This window comes from Leptosomus discolor, chromosome 3 (genome assembly GCF_034619465.1).
Source record: "Leptosomus discolor isolate bLepDis1 chromosome 3, bLepDis1.hap2, whole genome shotgun sequence".
NCBI lineage: Eukaryota > Metazoa > Chordata > Aves > Leptosomiformes > Leptosomidae > Leptosomus > Leptosomus discolor.
The window spans coordinates 85,222,572-85,241,360 of record NC_141393.1 but is presented as its reverse complement, the minus strand read 5'-3'; the positions used below and the strand labels follow the sequence as shown (position 1 = coordinate 85,241,360).

Sequence of the window (18,789 nt, the reverse complement as noted above, 5' to 3'; positions counted from 1 at the left end):
TCGGCTGCGGTTGGGCTGATAACTACTTTCGTCCTAGGAGCACGCTGCAGAAACGCCTGCGTACATGCAGCAGGCTGTACAGTCTGGTAGTTTAGCCACCAGAACGCTTTGTGTGGTCTGTCTGATGGTTCTACGTGTGCGTTATAGATTTTATACGCTGTTTTTTGTACCTTAACTCGTGCAGATACCATAAAGACGCTGTGCGCTGTATCTGCCCTGTATAACGCATGCAGGTAATTGTTCTATCCCGTGACTGACGCACTTCAGATATGCTGCCCTGTCGTATCACTCAGAAAACTGGGAAGTTAGATTTGTACCACAGACTAACACTGTGGAATTTCTGCTTCAAATGTCGTTTGAGCAGCAGTGTGCCTTTTTACAGCGTGTGTGTGTGTTTGTTTTTAATGTTGCAGATGCCTTTTCGTTGCAAGACTGCTGAAATGTTTTGAGGGCTGCCTCTCCTTTCCTAACCATGAACAGTTCAAAATCACCAGGGCTGGCTGGATTTGGAATCTTGAGAAACACAACCTGCCACACGGAGAAGAAGATTTCGGTTTTCTTTTCGATAATCTTCATGACGGTGGGAATTCTGTCCAACAGCCTTGCCATAGCCATTCTCATGAAGGCGTACCAGAGGTTCAGACAGAAATCGAAAGCCTCCTTTTTGCTGCTTGCCAGCAGTTTGGTCGTCACAGACCTCTTCGGCCACCTCATCAACGGAGCCATCGCAGTGTTTGTGTATGCCTCGGATAAAGACTGGATTCGGTTTAACCAGTCCAACATTCTTTGCAGTGTTTTTGGCATCTGCATGGTTTTCTTTGGTTTGTGCCCGCTCTTCCTGGGCAGCGTGATGGCTGTCGAGCGGTGCATCGGAGTCACTAAGCCAATATTTCACTCTACAAAAATGACTTCTAAGCATGTGAAAATGATGTTGACTATGGTATGTCTGTTTGCTGTTCTTATAGCTTTGCTGCCTGTTCTTAGGTTTAGAGCCTATCAAATTCAAGCATCGAGGACCTGGTGCTTCTATAAAACAGAACATGTTGAGGACTGGGAAGACAGATTTTATCTCTTACTTTTTTCTTGCCTTGGGTTACTGGCCCTTGCTATTTCATTCTTGTGCAATGCTGTCACAGGAATTACCCTCTTAAGAGTCAAATTTAAAAGTCAACAAAGACAAGGCAGATCTCATCATTTTGAAATGATCATTCAGCTCTTGGCTATAATGTGTGTTTCTTGCATTTGCTGGAGTCCATTCCTGGTAAGAGCCTAACGTGTTTGCCAATTTTTAATGCACATCACTGTATAAAAGTTATACTTTTGTATCTCCAGGTTTTAAGGCACTTTAGCTGTGATAACAGCTCCGTTCACTCTTCGTGTATTAATTTTACAGCATATTGCTCATAAAGTGTGTACACATCTGTAACAAAAACGGTCATTATTCTCCACATCTGATCGTAAGCAAAATACACTGGGTAAGCTAAGGATGTGGGGGGCTGTGGGGACTGCGTATCCCGTGCTGCGAAGCAGTCAGTGGTGGCAGAATGGTGGCTAGAATAAATCAGAGCAAATGTTGAGCTTGTCCAAAAATTGAGTGAAATCTTGGAGTGGCAAGTCTGTTTAGTCTGAGCTGTGCTTCCTGTGATTTTTTTATTGATAGTGGCCCGTTCGTTGTTGTTATTACGGTTTACTGCTACTTGTGAGCTGTGTTACAGAAGACAACAGTTAGGAACATAAAAGTCCTCCGCCCTGTTAGCAGGGGATGAAGGGCTTTGCTTCGGAGTCGTGTGAAAAGCCAGCGGCTGGCAGGGGGTTAAGCCAGAGGTTTGGTTTAACCTTCAGCCAGCCCGGTTTGTGATCTGGGCGGGGGACTGGCAAAGCCGCCCGGTGCCGTCGGCGTGTTGCTTCCTCGGCTGTCCCGGCCGTGGCTCAGGACCGCTCGCCGGTGACTGCCGCGGCCCTCCCGGCGCGGCGAGGGTCGCCCACGTCAGCGTGGGCTCGGCCCGCGCGCGGGGCCGGAGGAAGCGGGAGCGCGGTGTGGGCAGGGTTTGGTGGCTCCTGCCGTGTGCTGGCGTTATAAAGCTGGCATCGGCTGTGGCTGCTCTTGCTGTGGCAGTCCTGACGGAAGAAAATCTGTGTTTTTACGGCAGTGAGAGAGGTTAAGTCGCAAATGAATACGAAATCTTCATTTTATTCCTAGAAACAAGGTGCTGTAGTTTTCCACTGATAGGAGTGAGGAGCAATTTTGACTTGAGCTTATGTGTATAGGAGTGAGGAGCAATTTTGACTTGAGCTTATGTGTATAGCAGTTTAAATCTGAGATCTGAATCAGGTCCAGCTGTCTCATCTGCTCACCGCCTACGGTACAGTACGGAGTTACCCGAACTAGTTCTAAGTTAGATGCTGGTAGTAGCCTAGCTGCAGCAGGTGGGTGTATCTGGCAGGCAGCATCTAATTAATCCAGAATCGCAGACTTCTAGGAGGCAGTCTGGGTATGAACCTCTTCATCACTGAGATGCACAAAAACTCCTTCACTTTTGTTCAAGACACAGAGAATTTTTCTAGCCTTGCTCTGCAGCATAGTTTATATTCATGCTGGCTTTTGTCAGTGTGGTGGCTGCAGTGCACAGAGCATAAACAAAGTCGTCAGGGCAGTATAGCAAGCTCTGTAGTGAGCTTCCTTCCAGGTACTTCCAGACACCTCCTGAAATTTGCCTGGGGCAAGCCACAGAACGACTTTCAAGAAAAGCAGCTCAAACGATGGCTTTACTTTTCATGAAGAAACACTATATTATCCTCTGGTGACATTTATTTTCAGATAAAATAGCTGTCCTTAAAGGTTGGAATTAATTTGATTTTTAAAAAGCCCTATGGTGTCAAAAGAGCTGTAGACTTTTTCAATTCAGAAATACATAATTTGCTCAACGTTTGAGGGATTTTTTTGCAGCTACTGTGGTGGTTTTTTCAGTGTTGGTAATTTTGTCATGCCTTTCAATTTTTGTTAATTATAAAACATAGTTTTTAAAATCTTGACAATCTTTAATGAAACCACAGCCCTACTTTTGTTAAAGTATTTAACTTCATCTGAGTTGTAGTTGGTGATGAATCATTATTCCAGCAGCAAATTTTTTTTCTGAGCCTTTTCAGAGTTTTCAGCATTTTCCTCAGCTGGTGGTACAGACCCGTGAATGGCTTCTGCTTAATGTTGGGCCTGGGAGTTGTGGGGACTGCGTTGCCGCGGGGGGTGATTCAGAAGCCGTTCTGGTTCACTGGGTGGTGAATCTGCCGGCGCTCGCTGTGCGATGCGGGCTTGCGATGTGCTGCTTCTGGATCTCCTTTGAAGTGAGGTCAGCCAAACTATCACCAAAATCAGCCTGGCAGTGTGGAAAATAGTTCTGCAATATGGACAGATGTATGTTAGTTCGATAACTATCGAGTTCGATAGTCTGGGCGAGGCAGTAGGATGGGGTCCTCGGTAGGTAGCGCCTCTCTTAGCTCTTGGGATCCTAGGGTTTGCACCAACATTAATTCTCTGGATTACCCACCCTTTGCTGCGATGGCATTCTGTTCCCTGAACACAAACAGCATTCCGAGCGCAGTGTTAGTTTCGCAGCTCTGTGGGACGGCAGTGGCGCGTAGAGCGGAGCGCACCGGTAGCGCTTTGCCGGGAGCGTGCTGCCAAAGTGCCGCGGGAAAGACATCCGGGGCTCAGCAAGGCGTATGATGAGTTGCTGATCCAGATCGACTTGTCTGCTTTATCTGAAACCTCTCAGGGCTTTGAATTTGTGAAATGAATGGTTTGGGTTCTGTAATATAATCAGCATATCCCGAAATAAATATGAGCAGGTGTTCATAGGTGAAATTGTTTGGCAAAGTAGCTAAATACATACTTTTTTTTGCAATCATTTCCTTGTTTAATTTTTTCTCAAAGCCAAACCTAGAAGTCAGTGTCAATCTTTGAATTGCAGAACCCATATTCTCTATCCCAAGGAGTGTACAGAGCAGTGTGTTACCTGAGAGTGAATTTCCTCGATACAAACTAAAACAATTAGAAACCAAACCAACCTTTGGAAGAGAAAGCAGAGGAAGGCGATGCAGTGTATGCCATGTGCTTTGCAGATACAAGAGTTTGGGTTTATTTGGTGTGATTCTCCATCTGATGGGGGATTTGCTTTGTTTATTCTCCTGTTTTTAATCTAGTCTGGTGTTACGTCAGTTTTCGTATGTGCATGGCTACCAAAGTCAAGTCTATCCGATACTGTAATCCACTGCAGATTTACTTCGCTATTAGAGTTTGTTTTTTTTCCCAAGTGGAGTTATATATTCAGTCACTGTCCTGTGCTAAAATCACCTTTAGATGACATTAAAGGCACAAGACCCTGGGTCGTCCTTTATGGTGTCTGGTGAGGAGCTGAACTTGACTTCTGCACCTGCTCAGCAGTACTGAACTTGGTTTGGTGCTTTGGTGTGTGTAAATTTGTATGTATATGTATCTAACCTTAATATTATATATAATAATATATAATATTATAATCAGTCACTACCCCTATTTTAAGACTTCTGGAGATCTGGAGCATTTTTCAGTAGCAGAGCCCATGGCATGGCTCGTGTGGAGCTCTGCCTGGGGCTGTTGGCCAGGGCCTTCCTTCTGATGCCCCTTCTTCCTTCTGATGCCCCTTCTTCCTTCTGATGCCTCTTCTTCCTTCTGATGCCTCTTCTTCCTTCTGATGCCTCTTCTTCCTTCTGATGCCTCTTCTTCCTTCTGATGCCTTTCCTGAAGCTCCATCTCCTCTGTTCCTCAAAAATGAGAAGCTTTTTCACATTTTCTACCACTGTGTGGGAATCTTTCCTTAATGAAGCACCAGAATGAGGGCTACTCCCTACTTCTTCCCTTCTTGGGGAACACTGATCTGCTTTTGAGGAGTTGAGAGCCGGGGGAGAATTCACAAAAAAAGCAACAAGTGAAATGCACAAGTTTTCTGATAACCTGTGTAGTCAGTGATTTGCAGAGGCACATACGTTCTGACAGTCCAAATAATTTTGCTTTGTGATGAGTAATTCCAGGAAGATACATTCCGAAGACAGTAGCATTGACTTCTCCGTGTAGTAAGTCATCTTTTTTCAGCCTTGCTAGAGTCTTAGCCCTTTGCTAGGGATACGTGAATTTTGTTGGATAAATTTCATCCCTAGGGCTTGGGTTCCCAAAGCAAATAGTTGGGCTGGAGCATTTAGTGATAAACATCTCTGATGAAATAGATTGTTATATAAAGCTGGTTTTTGGCTGTGACTTGACGTTTGGCCTGTCATAAACCAGCTTGTTTTTGGAGTTGTGTTCATATGAGCAAATTCTGACTTCAGTACGTCAAATTGTGTGGGGCTCAAGGATAAACATATTTTAAATTTTGGTTTTGGAGTAGCAAAGTGAACTCCCTGTCATTATGTACAGGTTTATTTTGTAGTGAATTTATCTGTGGGAACAAATTATGTTATGGAGAAATGTCTAATCTTTTTCATGTGTGGAACACAGTCTTAGCCTGAGAAAAATACTTTTACATTCAAATTGTTCTTGTTAAGATCTTTTTCCATGCAGTTATCTGATTACTTTCCTTCCAGTTTTACCTCCCCTCTACTGCAGAAAATAGCCATTCCTGGGGTTTTTTTTTGAAAGATCTCAACTGGTTTTTTCATATGATTAAATCAGCTCTTATTCAGTTGCCTTTTTTACTGCCCAGATTAATTTCTAGCAATCTTTTCTCATGTAAACTCTTCCCTTTCCAATTTGTTACGCTAATTGAGTCTCTCTGAACTCGCTCTGACTTCTTGTCCTCGGATTGTCTCATGCAACGAGGCTTGATGGTTGGTTTTCGTGCACTTGGGGCTGATTTAGCTCACAACTTGCTGAATCTCCCCAACCTGGAAACCGTCGGAGCTGCTCTGGGTGGTCCTTGCAGCGAACACGCTGCCGGAGGACGAGAGAGGGGCAGTGGTGCGCTAAGAGGGAGGCTCTCGGTGGAATTCCCTTTCCCCAGCCCACCCCACCCTGGTTTCTCCACCAGGTGTTTTGGGTGCTGAGAGGGGCTTGGGGTTGGTATGTGCTGAAGGAGGTCAGTGGGTTGCAGGTTTTATGGTAACTAAATTCTAGGGCACGTGGTTGCATACAGCATAAGGTAGGTACTGTGTTGTGCAAGGCAAGCCTCCGTGCATCTCATTTAGGTGTGTTTGTGTGTGTAGTCACGTGTGTACGTGCACAGTGACGCTTTGCCAGGAGCTCGTACCCCTGTTACCCTTGAAGCGTCTCCCTCCATTCCTGTTTTCTGGATTCTTTAACAAGCTGGCGGTTTGAGTTCCGTTATCCAACCTTATGCTTGTGTGAGCAGTGGGCATCATGGATGTGAGCTCGTTGCTTTATTAGTGCTGTTCACATACTGCTGGCTGTGCTGTCCCTGCAGCAAAATAGTGACTGAACAACTCGTCCATTCTCTGGCGCTCTCGTGACTGGTGGTTTTTGTAACTGGGAAATGCAGCTGGGGAGGAGCGGACAGCAGGTGTCCCAGGGTGCAGGTCCGTGCTCTGTCGGGTGGGCCCTTGTCGCCCTGCGCGGTACAGCCAGCCCGGGTCTGGGGGTGGCCGCTCTGCAGAGCCCGAGCTCTTGCACCCGCAAAACGCCTCGTTGGTCAGCGCTGCAGCTCGCGGTGCCTGCGCCAGCGCCGTCACCAAGGAGAGCGAGCTTTTCTTCAGGAAAAGAATAAATTAGGCTCTCAGTTTCCAGTCAATCTGCTTCTGAAGAGTGAAGGGGATGCTCTTAACCGTGTTGAGCTCACCTTGCGGCTTTGAATGATGTTGGAAAAGGTACTTTCGCAGGGGAAAACCACACTTTGTCTGTCTTTTCCAAGATTCAGATTTTAAAGGAGGCATTCAGTGACAACGGCTGTGGTAGTGCTGGCTTTTGTCACTGAATTCCTGTCGTGTTTTGGTGGAGCGGGTGTCTGTAGCGCCTTTGGTAGAGGTGGCCTGCTGCAGGGCCTCCACGGGAGCGCCCGTGGGACGCGGTCGGTGCGCCCTGGGGCCATCTCAGGAGCCCACTTCCACCACAGCGGTTCTGGTAAATGAACCAGTTTCCCAGGGGAAGGAAGAAGAGCTTTTTGCTAGCAGGCGGCCCGCTGGGTACGCCCCTTTGTCCCTAGGCCCAGGCGCCAATGCCGTGATGGCGACATGGCGACAGTCAACTGGAGGGTGTCCTTTCTCTTCCAGCCCTTGCTGCGTCAGAAGAGGTGAGGTCAGGAGCGGGTGTTCGACTGAATAAAATGCTCCCTGAGTTACTCTGGGAAGGGAAATAAAAAAGATCTCGTGTGAGGTTGCTTGTCTTTCAAGCTACACCAGAAAAATGGCTCTCGCTCTCCCTCGTATCGTGGCCTTTTAATTGCTCGCCGAGTTTGTCGGCACATCTGTTCACACTGTGCAAATTCAGTTACAATTCTTGCTTGAGTTCCTCCGAATGAGCTTCTGGTAGTCGAGGTTAAATCACTGAAATGTTAGTGTCATTCATAATATTATGGCCCCAAAGATATTTTGGAATAAGTAGCTGATTTTAGGGGTTCAGAGGAAAGAGAACACTCATTTTGATTGAAGTTTTTGTTAGTCCCCAGACAGAAGTGTCTTTTTAGCTCAGTTTCCTGTGGAATAAGGTTTAAGTGGCAACTCAGGCAATTCAAGTGTGCTTTTGTATGTCACCATGAAAATACTCCGTGGAAAGAAATTGCAAGTGTTTGCAGAGAGAGAACAAGTTTAATACAATGCGTTTAAAAATTCAATCCACCTGTTCAGATGTGTTTCTGTGATACCAGAAACCCTTGGATAAGATGTTCGTGTCTGTTTTAGTGTTGGTTGTAGAGATCTTTCTTTTATTTTTGGATTCTCAAGAGGCCCAGCTGGCAAACTTCTGCCAGGTTGGGTGAGGACTGGAATGAGCGTACCAACCTAAAGTGGTACTGAGTTTCAGAGGTGCTCTTCCAGTGTTCAGAATGGGTCTGCTCCTATTTTCATCTTTTGCACTTTGTAGAGATTGTACAGGCCTTAGCCTTTCTGAGAAATATGAATCATTTTTTAAAAATGTTTTTAAGTGTGGGCCGGGGTGTAGTTTATCATAGAGTGTTTAGAAACTCTATATTAATTGTGGCTATATTTGTAATTCAGATGTTTACCTCCCTCTCACAGAAGCCAGGGAGCTGAGCAGCTGAGATGCTGTCTCCCCAGGAAGGAGGTCCTGGAGAAGAGATGGCCGGTGGTCAGCGTATCGTCCTGCAGCAATGATCTGTACCAGGGAGGGGGGAAGAGATTGACGGATTGTCCTTTGCCAGAGGCTTTTGGGGAAGCACAATTATAGGTTTTGTTACCTACTTTTGCTTGTGCTGTTTGGGGAAACTTAGATAGAGCCTTTTTCCTGAAAATGCAGTGCCATCAGAATGCAACGAGATGGGTTTGTTTTGGAGAGAAAAAGTAGGGAGGGCAGGTTTCCAGTCAGGTGAGAACATTGCGTTTTCAAAGCAATGTGGTCCTGTTTTTCTTTCAGAATTGCTTGCTGCTTGAGTTTTAAATTTAAATTACGTATAGAAGGTATTAAGCCATAAAGGTCTACAAACTGAAATACAGTATTTTGTTCCAAATGGATGTCAGTGACTTTCACAGAGAATTTTGATTATTTTTTTTTCAATTTTGAAGTTGCCATCTCAAAAAATCAAATTCTGAAAACTTCAGCCAAATAAATTTGCCATTCATAACCTGCTCTTATTTATTCAGTTGGTAAAGTTCTTTGGTTCCATGCTCGGTATTAAACAGTAAGTCAATTTGACATACATTCCAGTTTTGTTTGATATAAGAGAATTCTTCCTGTTTCCTCGATATTACACTTATTCAGGCCTTTCTTGCTTGAAAATATCATACACTGCATAGCCATTTTTGGAAAATGTCATACACAGCATAACCATTTTTGGATGGTTATTTTAGGAAAGCTCTCTTTCCTGACTATCTAAAGACTTTAAATGGTAAACGTGTTGCTGAAAAGTCTCTGGGACAAACACACTCACATGGAACAACTCCAGAAAGCCCTTCACCCTCACCAGGTTTAACACGACAGACATGAGGCTGTGACATACATTCATATATTCGGTGAGATCTTTGTTATGGTGTTAATTCACGATCTTAAGCGTTGCATGGTATTATAAATGCTTTCTAGCAGAGTTTACTTGTCTCACTAGTAGTGTAGAATGAGTTTATGTCTGAGAGAGCGCGTTATTTGGATCCTCTTTTGGAAAGTATGCTGTTTAGTTTTAAAACAGAGAAATAATTCTTATTTCACGTGCTTTTAAGACTTATGTTTTACGTTAAAATGTTCAGAAATCGCTGGATTGCCGTTTGGGTTCCAGGCTCCGCGAGGAAGGCAGGCGCCCGCGTGCGGTGTGTGCGCGCAGTGCCAGCAGGACAGAGTGCGGTGCCGTCGTGGGTGCTGTGCGTGTGCTTTTAGAGGTGGTCACGGTCACACGCAGAGCCTTGCGGGAAGTTAGCGCAAAGCTTAGTGACGGCGACTCGTTCTTTTGGATTCCTTCTCGTATCGGGTGAGGCGAAATAGCGGAGCGGCTGCGCGGCCGGGGGCCGTGCTGGAGGTCGTACGCCATCTCCTGCGGAAGGATTGCTCTCGCCTGCTCCAGCCGGAGCGGGGAGCGGAGAGCAGCTCCTGAGCTGGCCCCTGGCTCCTCTCGTTAACGCGCTGTGCGAAGACCCCGTTCGGAGAGGGGCGCCCAAGGGCGGGTTCGCGCGGCCTTGGAGTGGTGATCCTGCATGGTTTCCCGGAGAAGGCTGAAGGTCAGCCCCTGTGTGAGGGGTGTCCTGAGCTGAGTGAGGCTTCTGAGACGATTAAGCCCCAATACTCAGCTCACAGAAACCCAAGGTTACTTTGTCCCTGGAGAAGGGGAAGTTAATACCTGGTCACCAGCTGGTCCCCTGCTTGCTGTCCCGGCCGCGGGTGCTGCCAGCTGCCTCGGGCGGGATGTGAAGGACGTAGTGAGTCTGCCCATGGGCAACCTCATCACCCGTGTTATGACCAACGTCAGGACGTGGGGACGTGGGGAGGAAGACTTGTGCCGGTGGGGACGTGGCCAGCCGTGTCCCCATCTGCCTCGTTACACGGAGAGGGGTTAACACAGAAGGTGGAGCAGGAAGGAGGTGAGGATCCATGTAAGTGGTAGCAATTTGTTTTAGGATTTACAGTTCATTAGTGAGTTGGAAATAAAATCGAATCCACTCTTTGCCAGGAGCACATGTTTGCAGAAGTAGTGAGAAATGAATCACTCTTAAATGGAGATTTGATTTTTCTCTGCCCTCCTCCACCTAAGAAGTGGTCCAGCTGCACAGCAGTCATTTTAGTTTATTTGACAACATTAAAGAAAGAAATAACTGCAAATTCTATATTCCAACTTGGTAAATATCTTGCTAATTCATTAGTCTTGAGATTTCTGTTCATAGCGCCTTAGTGTACTTCTCCAGAATGATGTATACAATAAGTCACTTTAATAAAGGTGATTTAAAAAAAAAAAAATGACATGAAAGGAACCTCACATCTTCTTTTGCCTCCAGCCAGATTTGCAAATACTGCAAATCAGACAGCACTGAGTCGTGAGGTGACTGACTCCAATCCATCTGTAAAAAGGTTTCGTTTTCCTCCACTGTGTGTGTTGCATACATGGTAAACATACACAAAATAGGATTAATATATCTGTGGGGTTTTCCTGCCCATTTTCCTCCTACACTCCATGGTAGACAATAGACATTGGTAGACAGTTACTTTTTTAGACCCGCTGTTACTTGAGGTCTTGCAGGCTCGGTCACGTCAAAGCCGTCTGCGTTCCTGAATCCTAGAAGAGGTGAGAAGGCCACTATATGTCATGACTGACTCCCTGTGAAATTCTTCTCCCTTAACACTTCTAATATGTATGGCTGCCTCTTGGATTCGGTGGTATTGGCCCTGAATTGTGTGTGCAATTCCTCTGCAATCAGGAGTGACCTGCCCAAGGAACCCTCAGAGAATTCAGCCTAATTCTTGGAATCTTAGACAAAGGTAACAAATCTGAATGAATGAAGAAAATGGCCAGGTAAGAACTGGCAGACCCTGCATCCCCGATTGAAGAGCATTTGCTTGCTCTCAAAGACGTAGGTGGAAGATTTGCCTCTGCTTGCTGGATCTGTGTTGTGTCTCTCCTCGGGCATGACAGGAGAGCGGAGGATGACTTTAGGAATGAAGCAGCGTGCATGTGGTGAGGTTTGAAAAGACAGTTCACTTCTGAGTGATTGATTTGATCCTGAGCATGACAGTGATTAAATGCTGAACCCGTTCTATAGTTACGAACCGTTGCGGCTCCTTTTCCTCCAGGTTATGTGTACTTCTACAGAATGTTTCTGCAAGCTCAGCTAGGGCCGGTCATCCCAGCCTTTTCTGTCTCTTTCTCGTTCGGGTTCTGGTTCCCGAGAGAGACCGCGACGCTGATAGGGGAAGGGTCTGTCTCAGACCAGCTGCCTTTAGCAGGATGGCAAAGAAACGTGCGTGTTTAAGGAGGCACATCGTGGCGGGCAGGAGTTACCGTTCTTGATCTACCTGTTTTGAACTAGAGCTTGTTTTCGGGAGGTAAACACAGATTTTTTTCCCAGCTGCTTAGCGAGGCAGTGGATCCATTGTTAATTTTTGGTGACATTATTATTTTTTGACAGAAGAGTGCCTGAGAGAAGAGGGGACTCCCTTGTTTTGCTGCTGCTTGTCAAGAGCCGCTCCTGCAAAACTTTAGGCATGGAAGTATTAGGTATCTCCTTAAAAGCACCCTCGGGACCTTAATGTGGGGGAAGAGTTGCTAACACATTTTGTCTTCTCCAGTTCCTTTTTAAATACACATTTTTTATAAAATCACTGTGCTCAGTTAAAATTTACTTGCTGGGCCAAATGATCATCTGCTGCATAAAAGTTGAAGGTATGGTTCGTGTTTTTCTTTTAAAAAGGGAAAGGAAAACATTGGGGGAAAACCACATTGCAGATCTGTAACATAAAAAGATGACGTGGCACAAGTGGTACCGTGTGTGTACTAACACTTTGATGGCAGAAGCGGTGTGCTACGTATCTTTCGTGGAAGCCCTTGCCATTAAACTGACTTACATAGAATCACATAAAAAAAATGAAATGGAGCATACTCAGCTTTGTGGCAACAAATGCTCGGTTTATATACTGCACTGTCTATATAGCAATGATATAGGCAGTTCGCTGTCAGTGTTTGTTTTCTAATGGCTGCTCTTAGGAGATATAAAACGGTACATAAAACATGAAGATGGATACATTCTGAGTTCTCTCTCCCCCTGTTTTGCAAATAGTTTTGTTTTTTTTTAAGTTTCTGTTTATAGAGTGCTGCAGAGTATCCTCTTCGGTCAGCTCTTGCCTATAGCAGACTGCAGCTGCTTTGTAGCGCGTGTGAATAATGGAAGTTCCAAACCTGGAAATTCAAAATAATGATATATTTTTTGTTTCCGTGGTCAGTAGAATACTGGCTTCAGTCCTGTGTGCTTTAGGAGAAGGGGATGTGCACTCTGGATGCGACACAGGCATCAGTGACAAAACGTGAGTGCTCTGCAAATGCTGAAAAGACCATGGACTTTCTTCCATGAGTGGAAATTCTGAGAACTGCTTGTAATGAAATCCAAAGGACGAGGAGGAGGTTTGGGAAGGTCTGCAAGGTTCCTGCAGGGAAGGGGAGCCTGAAGGCTGAGCTGCAGAGGAATTTCTGGTACTTGTTCACTCTGCTTTCCGTGTCAGTCTCTTGGTGACTGGTTTTGATCCGGTTTCCTGGAGTCGGGGAGGAGAACCTGGATCTAGAGCCGATGTGCTGAAATGCATCAAAGTACCGTGACAGTCTGTCCCACTTCCCACTAGCTGGAGGGGCTGCTGCTGCTTTTGCCTGGCTGGCCCTGAGCGCTAGCCGGAACGTGGCTGCGCAGCGCTGCCGTTCAGCTGAGGAGTTGTTCTTGTGTAGTTGAGGTCCGGTTGGAAGGGAAGTGAGAGTTGTGCTGTTTACATTTGGAGAGTGGTGTGAAGCTTCGGAGCGCTTTTCTTGGGTTTTCGGTTTGTTGCACAGAGCTTAGTCCCCAAGGGAACTGGCGATTCTCTGATGCTATCTGCGAGGTGCAAAACGGTAGAAGTCGACTATTTCAACGTGTTTTTAAAACTTTTCCATCAGACTCTCTGGATCTTGCAAAGTGAGCTCTGGTTTTAGTGCAGCCTAGAAAAGGATGGAAAAGTTTAATGTATTGTGTCACGTCTTTCCTTGTCACAAATTTGATTTCTCTGTATTTATTTTTAGGGACAAGGAATTCTCAGGTCTTTCCTTAAACCATTGAGGACTAATATGAGTCAGAGTAACTTTATGTCTTAAAAGCAGGCAGCCTCAGTTTAGAAAGTCACTTTTACAGATGTGCTTTTATAGTTACTTTCCTAAAGAAACTTTGGATTTTATTGGTTACATCACGTGACGGTTTGCTTTTCTTTTGCAAATCAGGGAGATATACTACAGCTGTGTTCATATAAACATTGGATAACTCAGCAAAATGCTACTTGGATTTTTACATTTCTAAATACGTTCGAAAATGTCGTGAGTTACGTTTATTATTTACCAGCTGAGGATTAATTTTTTGAGTCATACTGCTGAATCTGCATGAATATTAAATTCAGTGGTGGAGATCAAAGGCAACCAGATACGATGCAATCGCGTTGCCTCTTCCCGCTTCCCCACTTGTGTACGGCTGGCTACAGAGGGCAGAATTCCTTCGTCGTACCAACCCGACGGACCCACGGGGAGGGAGAAAAAGTCAGTCTTGGAATTGGTTTCTTGACTTTGAACTAGTTATTGAACAGTGTTATTCAACCAAGAAGAGTCCTTCCTGTGCCTGCAGAGGAGGTCCTGCTCTCGAAGTGGGCGTAGCGCCGCAGCGAGCTCTGGCTGCCCTTTCTGAGCCGGTGACTTGTGGCCGTTCGGTGACACGGCTTGCTCGCACCTGGGCAGCAAGGACAGAGGGTCTGCCTGCTTTGCAGTCCTTTATTAGACAGGTGGTACCCTATTAGGCCTTTTTATCATTTGTGATTTCAAACTGACTTTGGAATCGTATTTTAAGAATTTAAATAAAAAAATTGACCATGAAAATGTGATAGAAACAATAATCTATATTGGCCTCACTCCATTCTACCCCTCTTCTGCTGGAGTTTAGGGTCTTGTTCTAGAAGACTTCAGATGACTTTTGGAAGGCTCCAGTAGCCAGGAGATGGCCTCCTCTTTGCCCTCTCTTTGCATGTGGTTGACTTCAGTCGCTTGCAGTTTTCTCCTGTGTTTTCTCAGAAGACATGGAAGGGCTCCCAGTGCTGTGCGGGCTCTTTGGAGGAGTGAGGAGCTGTCACACTTTGTGCTCTTGAGACAATGCAATGCTAACATGTCTGTCACCACTGCTGCTCTGCCGCAAGTGTTTTGGGATGAAACTGCTCGTGCTTGGGGTTGGACTGAGATTCTCTGTTTTAGTCCAGGCCTATACGGAAATCTCAGTGTCTCAGACCTTCAGAAAGTTGGGATGTCGTTTTATGTTAGTTTTAGTGGTACAAGAAAGGAAACATTTATTAATTTCTGCGTAACACTCCCAAGTAATGTAAGTAATATGTCTAGAAAACTCTTATGAAACAAAATTCGTAGATAGTGTAGATTTTATCTTATCCTCTCCAATACAGGGATTCACAGCTCAGTTGCGTAAGCATTTAGCTATGTACATAAGCTCTACTTGTGAGTTCAGATATATTATTTTTTCTATGTCCAGTATTCAGAAGAGGTAACTTAAACGTTCTGGATGAAGCTTCTCCAAGTATCAGAATCCATAAAATTATGTATCGAATTTCCTTGTTGTCCTGGTTTACTTTATGTAAATCTGTAATTGAAACAGAGGTACTTTATGTTGAGCCAGCAAGTTGAACAGCAAATGAATGGATTTGCTTAGAGGTGATTACTACTAAATGGAAAAGAATCTCACAAGTTTGCCTGGAAACATAGAAACTAGAGAAAATAATAGAGGTTTACAAAATCTGGATGGAGCTACTTTTCCTAGATGGCAACACCTCCTGCTTCCTCTTCCGGGCATGAAATGGCATTGCGTTTGGCATTTATTAGCTCTGCAGAGTGCAAGAGAACAACAACGACCCCCAGAATTTTGAAGTACCTCAAGAAGCAGATCAGGAATCTCTCTGGCTGTTCAGTCAAGCGTGCGGTGTATCGGGTAAGGATGCTGGTCTGCGAGCTCTGTTATGCCGTTGTTCGCTGCCCAGTCCTACTTGTGTGAGTAAGGAGTATTCCATCCGAGTTTGGCTGGTGGTGTTGGACTGCTAATAAATAAAATGCAGGACTGTCCCGAGAAAACATCCCGTGCAGAAGCCAAAGGAGTTGTCCAAGTCTGGGTGGGCTGCTGATGTCAGAGAGGAATGTGCCCAGCGGTTGTGGGGTGAAAAGCAGATTCGGGGAACTGACTTGTAAGTGTTTGTCTTGGCTCGGTGCTCAGACATTCCTCCTCCTCCTCACACCGGTTCCCAGCTGTGCTTCTGCCAGTCTTACCAGCTTCCTTAGGAATGTTCCTAGGGGCTCTCTTCGCTGCTCCCACAGATGTCCATACAGAAACGCTTGATCAAGTGCTTCATCAAGCAAGTACAGTCTCCTTTTACGCGTTCACTCTGTTCCACTCAAGTTTTTGCTCAGTTGTGGTGACCTGCAAGCTATAGGGAGGGCCTAGGAATGCAGAGAAGCGTTTAAAAAGGAGTCAAACAGGTTTGCTGAATCTTGGGCGCTGGTTTTCTCTCTCCATTCATTATTATTTTTTAGTTTTGCCATTTTTTTTTTTTTTTACAATGTGTCTTTGTGAAAATACAACCCTCTGCACTCGGACAGACTGACCCTACCTCTCATCGCCCAATAAATCAGTGCACTGCTAGCATCAGTTGTAAAATACCCCGTTTCTTACTTAAAGAACTGTATTGCTTTAAAGGCTTTGGAAGGGAAAGCCTTACAATGTTTCATCTTTCTACCAAAAAAGTCTTCATGTGCTTTTAACATTAATAATGGAGAGGGATAATTTACCATCCTCTGGCAGATTCCTGGCTTGGCAGAGTGGGGCGTTCTTCACGCAGGAACTCAGGTTATGAAGCCCCGGTGGCAGGCAGCCCGTGACGGAGGGCTCTGCGGGGCAGGAGCCCCAGCGGCGCGTTGCGCCAGGGCTGGTGCTTCACGGCCTCGGTTGCGGCTCTGCGAAGCGGGGAGGCCAGCCGCGGTGCCCTCTGCCAGAAGGAGTCCTGCCCAGCTACGCTGGAAGAGTAGCGCCTCCACCCCTGTGAAGCTCTTGGCTCCGGCAGCGGTGCTGCTGGTGAAGGTCTGTCCGTGTGCAGGTGCTGAAACCCTCCGTGTCTCCAGTGGCCAGAGGAGGGGTATCCATGGCCTTTCACCGTGGCTTAAATTTTCCTAGAAAGGTCTAAACCCTCTGGTGACAATAGGTGGTGTTCTGTTGCAGCCTAAAAAGTGTGAATCACCTTGATGAAATCAAGGTGCTGTGTTCCTTACCAGACTGTAATTTGGAAAGTGTGAAAAAATAAAATTGTTCTGATCTACCAGTGGCCTCTATCCTTGAAAAAAATCCATCCCTGGAACAGTCTTGGCATGCTTTGTTAGCTCAAATTCTGGGTAAGTTTTTATTCCTTGATCAGATTGATCTCCAGTTTTGGAGGATGTTCTCTGGGTGGTTGCCACTCTCTGCTCAAGGTTCAGCAGAGACACATGTACCTCTTGTGTAAAACATCAGAGGATTTCTGGGATGATCAGTGTTACCTGCCTGAAGGTATTTACTTTGCGATTGGGATGCAATGATGCTGTGAAGGTGTGAAGATTAGAGATAATGTTGAAACTATTTCAGTCATTTACGTGCCCTCTTGGTGTATTTTTTCAAAGTATAATTTTAAAATGTTCCTTTTTCAGGTGACAATGGCCAGAATTGGGATAAATGAGAGTCGTTCAAAGGAGACCTGTGAGACAATACTTTTCGCTCTCCGAATGGCAACGTGGAATCAGATTTTAGATCCCTGGGTGTACATTCTTCTCCGGAAAGCTGTGCTTAAAAACCTGTACAAGATCACAAGGGGATGCTGTGGTGTGCACATCATAAACTTGCACATGTGGGAACTCAGCTCCATCAAGAATTCTTTGAAGGTTGCGGCAATATCTGAGTCACCAGTAAGTTCCAAACAAATAAACCTACAGCCGCTCAGCTCTGCGGGGCCATGAAGTTAAACACGGTGTAGGAGGAGATGATGGGGGCCGTGCTCATACACGGGCCGTACCTTAAAATGGACTCCACGGCTCGGTGGTTTGGCATTTGCTTTACATTGTGAGTGGTTTGCTCTCGTTGCTTACCGGTTCGATACTGCTACCCCAAAAGATGCACTTGAATGTTTCAGTTCCCTTTAGAATACATCCCTTCCGAAACTGGTAGCAGAGTGAGAGATCATCCTGTGTTTCTCCCTCCCAGGTAGTGCAGTGGAAGGGTTCCTTAGAATCCTCCCCACCCAATCCTTCACCTTAGCAGGCTTCTTCAGAAGACATGCAGGTGCGAAAGTGATCTCCAAGGTGATTTTTTAAAAGGGGTAGATTCTATCTACCAGTGATGCCCCCAAAGTAGAGTCACCACTTCCTAGGGTGACGCCCGCTGTCCTCTCCATGAAGGTATTCTTTGCTTCTAGGCATTGGATTTTCCAGTTGGATGTCTCAAAGACATTTTGCTTGTGCCCAGCTCATTAAATGATCCAGTTCGCTTGGTTCGTTGACTTGACCTCTTCATTATTTACTGTTCCATGAGTTTTTGGGAGAGCTGCAAACTTCATCAGTGTAAGCGTTCCTTTCGAATCAGTGCCAAAATGTGAGGTTCCCTGAGGGAACACAGGAGCAGATCAGCTCAGCTTGCTCACAGTTAGGTTTTCAGATCTGGCGGTGAGTTTTTCGTCCTCTCAACAAAGTTTGTTGAAGCTCAGAGGCGTAAAGCTGTGGTTAGTCTGTAAAAAGAGTAGCGTGGGTGTTTTCCCCCCTGACTGAAGGAAGTTTCTTGAAGCATTCCCCTAATGCGCGTACCGCAGTGCTCGCGAGGTGCCACTGCTTCGTTGGGAAAAGGCCACGCGCGTGTGCGACCAACTGAGCGCCTCCACAGGGAGCTGCCCTGCGGCAGCAGGCTGCCCGCCCGGGGCCGGCAGGGCCTGCCCCTCCAGAGCTGAGGGCGTTCGGCACGTTTGAAGGGACCAGGAAGGTTCCAGGACTTTACACAGGAGGCCCTTCACCTTTAATGCTGCTAAAAGAAGCCTTGGTTTTTGTGACTGTGCTCTGTTCAGGACCAGAAATGAGAGTGTCAGAGACTTTGTAGCAGAGGGATTGTTTTAAGATAGAAATGTCTGTCTTACTTTTACCTATTTAACTTCAAATAACTACATTAGTGAGCTGGTGGTGTCTTTGGACAAAGTAGCTAAAAACTGATTTGCCAAGAAGACAGTCTGAGGGACCAAAAATATTCACAAACTACAAATTCATGTTGTATGTGAGAATAGTTTAAGTCAGAAAACAAAAACCCAGAAGGTTCAAATATTTCAATTTTTTGTTTTAAAAGCTATTTCCTTTTTGTTTTAAAAAGGCTGAAAAATAAGTGGGT

The 18,789-nt window shown here is 45.7% G+C and overlaps 1 protein-coding gene across 1 annotated transcript; it reads left to right on the top strand.

Moving 5' to 3' along the window:
• The first annotated feature begins 447 nt into the window (after nt 1-447).
• Nucleotides 448-17,421, top strand: PTGFR (prostaglandin F receptor). The gene is made up of 2 exons (XM_086463110.1): nt 448-940; nt 17,076-17,421. The coding sequence occupies exons 1-2, from the start codon at nt 473-475 to the stop codon at nt 17,379-17,381; spliced, it is 774 nt and encodes a 257-aa protein (XP_086319236.1). The 5' UTR covers nt 448-472; the 3' UTR covers nt 17,382-17,421.
• Nucleotides 17,422-18,789: the final 1,368 nt, after the last annotated feature.